We start from the raw sequence: 1,843 nt of genomic DNA, 5'->3' as shown, positions 1-1,843 counted from the left end.
AGGCCATTTTGGAGTGGGGCAGGATCACCTCTGCTAGGGAGGTCCCAGAGGCCTTGGCCTGCCTCCTTCCCTCCCTGTCTCCCTCCCTCTCCTCAGGGCTGCAGGGGGGGGATATGTGCAGAGAAGAAGGGAGGGTCATCGGGGGCTGCCGCCTCGGAGCCAGAGGCTGCCCCAGCCATGCTGTCCGATGACTGGAGAAAAACAGACAAACAAACAGCCAGACAGCAGAGGGAGGGAAGAGCTTTGTTAGCACCCTTCCACAAAAGTCAGTTGTAGGAGAATGGGGGGGAATGGGGCGAGAGAGGCAGCTGAGCCAGGAGCAGGCAGGTTAGTGGAGGGGCGTGGAGGCTGCGGCGAGGTACAAACTGCTGGGGTGGGGTAGGGTGGGGTAGGCAGAGAGCAAGACTGGCTCCACAGCAGCCCTCCTCCCAGCGGCCTGGGTGGGCCTTCAGAGGCCTCGACCTCCAGCCAGTCACCAGCACCTTCTCAAAGCCAGCTGCCCCCAGGACCTAGAAGTCGGTGTCCACCACCCGGAAGGCTGGCCTGCCTGTGGGGGGAAGCAGAGAGCTATTGGGAAGAGCCAGCCGGCCCACAGCCGGAGGGGCCCAGAGGGTGGGGGCCACACCCACCCGAGTCTGTGAGGGAGGCTGAGCGAAGGCCCGTCTCCTTCTGTAACTGGATCTCCTTTAGTGCAAATATGGAAGTAGCTGCAGAAAGAGCAGAGAGGCCAAGAGGCATCATTTGGAGTCCCCTGGCAGGCCATGCTGGAGCCAAATGCGTCCCCCTCCCAACTAGCCCCAGCCCACTCACTGTCAGGGAGTTTATGGATTCTTGACCCCAAGCTCTGGAAGAAGGGGTGTCTCATGGCATCATCTGCAGAGATCCGATTCCGTCCCTCAAACTGACAATGAAGCCCAATGAGCACGTCATCCAAGGCCCTGCTTCCCATCCTCCCCCAACAAGCACACTTGGCCCCCAGGGTTCCCTTCCTCTGGGTTATCCCTCAGGACCAAAAACAAGACTCCCTTCTCTCCCTTCTCTCCCTTCTCTCCCGCCCCCAACTCATTCTTCCCACCCCTGCTCCAGGCAGCCCCCAGGGCTGACATAACCCTGGCAGGCCCTTCCTCACTTGCAGTAGTCTGGCCAAGAGGTCCGCCCCATCAGTGTCCAGCCTGCCGAAGGAACAAAGAGAAGCCTTGGTCCCAGGTCCCCCCTTTTCTCCTCCCGTCCCCCTGTCCCCAGCCCCGCCCCACCAGGCTCTCACCGGGGTGCGTGGCTCAGCAGCGCCTCGGCCCGGTACTTGGGGTAGTCGTAATTCTTGAACTCCTCGTTGGATGAGATTCCTGGCCAAGTCTCTTCAGTGGGGGTCCCTGGGGGGGGGGGGGGCCAACAAAGATGAAAGAGTCAGTTGAGGAGCCCGCCAGTGGAATTGCTTCCCCTCCCGACCCAATGGAGCCCTCACCCAGAATCCGAAAGATGAAATGCAGCTGCTCCTCCACTGTGGAGCCAGGGAAGAGGGGCCTGCCTGTGGCCATCTCGTAGAAAATGCAGCCCACGCCCCTAGGGCACAGAGAGAGGGCCTGGCTGAGGCCCCAGGGCCACAAGGGGCTGCTCCCTCCTCTCCCCTCCCTCCCCCGGGGCCTCACCACATATCGATCTGGGTGGAGTAGTCTGTGGAGCCCAGCAGAATGTCTGGAGGCCGGTACCACAGCGTCACCACCTCGTTGGAGTATGTTTTGGTTGGGATAGACTTGGCCCTGGCCAGGCCTGAGAGACATTAGAGTTTGGTTAGTCAAGCACTTTGGGGCAAGATCTGGGGGGCCAGGCTGGGGAGGGAAAGAGT

At 61.3% G+C, this 1,843-nt stretch overlaps 1 protein-coding gene across 4 annotated transcripts in view; it reads right to left on the bottom strand.

The window, feature by feature from the left end:
• Positions 1–224: 224 nt before the first annotated feature.
• CDK16 (cyclin dependent kinase 16) overlaps positions 225–1,843 on the bottom strand; it is a 7,265-nt gene continuing 5,646 nt past the window's right edge. For 3 of the 4 annotated variants that reach the window (XM_027845340.1, XM_027845341.1, XM_027845342.1), the window contains 6 exons: positions 1,647–1,767; positions 1,463–1,560; positions 1,265–1,370; positions 1,130–1,172; positions 811–901; positions 225–707 (listed from right to left, as the gene is read on the bottom strand). In XM_027845340.1, the coding sequence (XP_027701141.1) occupies positions 568–707; positions 811–901; positions 1,130–1,172; positions 1,265–1,370; positions 1,463–1,560; positions 1,647–1,767 (599 nt within the window). In that variant the 3' untranslated portion in view covers positions 225–567. The remainder of the gene's footprint in view (positions 708–810; positions 902–1,129; positions 1,173–1,264; positions 1,371–1,462; positions 1,561–1,646; positions 1,768–1,843) is intronic. The other variant, XM_027845339.1, reaches the window with a different exon arrangement.

This window comes from Vombatus ursinus, unplaced genomic scaffold (assembly GCF_900497805.2).
Source record: "Vombatus ursinus unplaced genomic scaffold, bare-nosed wombat genome assembly UNPS02014960.1, whole genome shotgun sequence".
Taxonomy (NCBI): Eukaryota; Metazoa; Chordata; class Mammalia; order Diprotodontia; family Vombatidae; genus Vombatus; species Vombatus ursinus.
The sequence above is the reverse complement of the archived record's forward strand: the minus strand, read 5'-3'. Positions and strand labels throughout refer to the sequence as shown.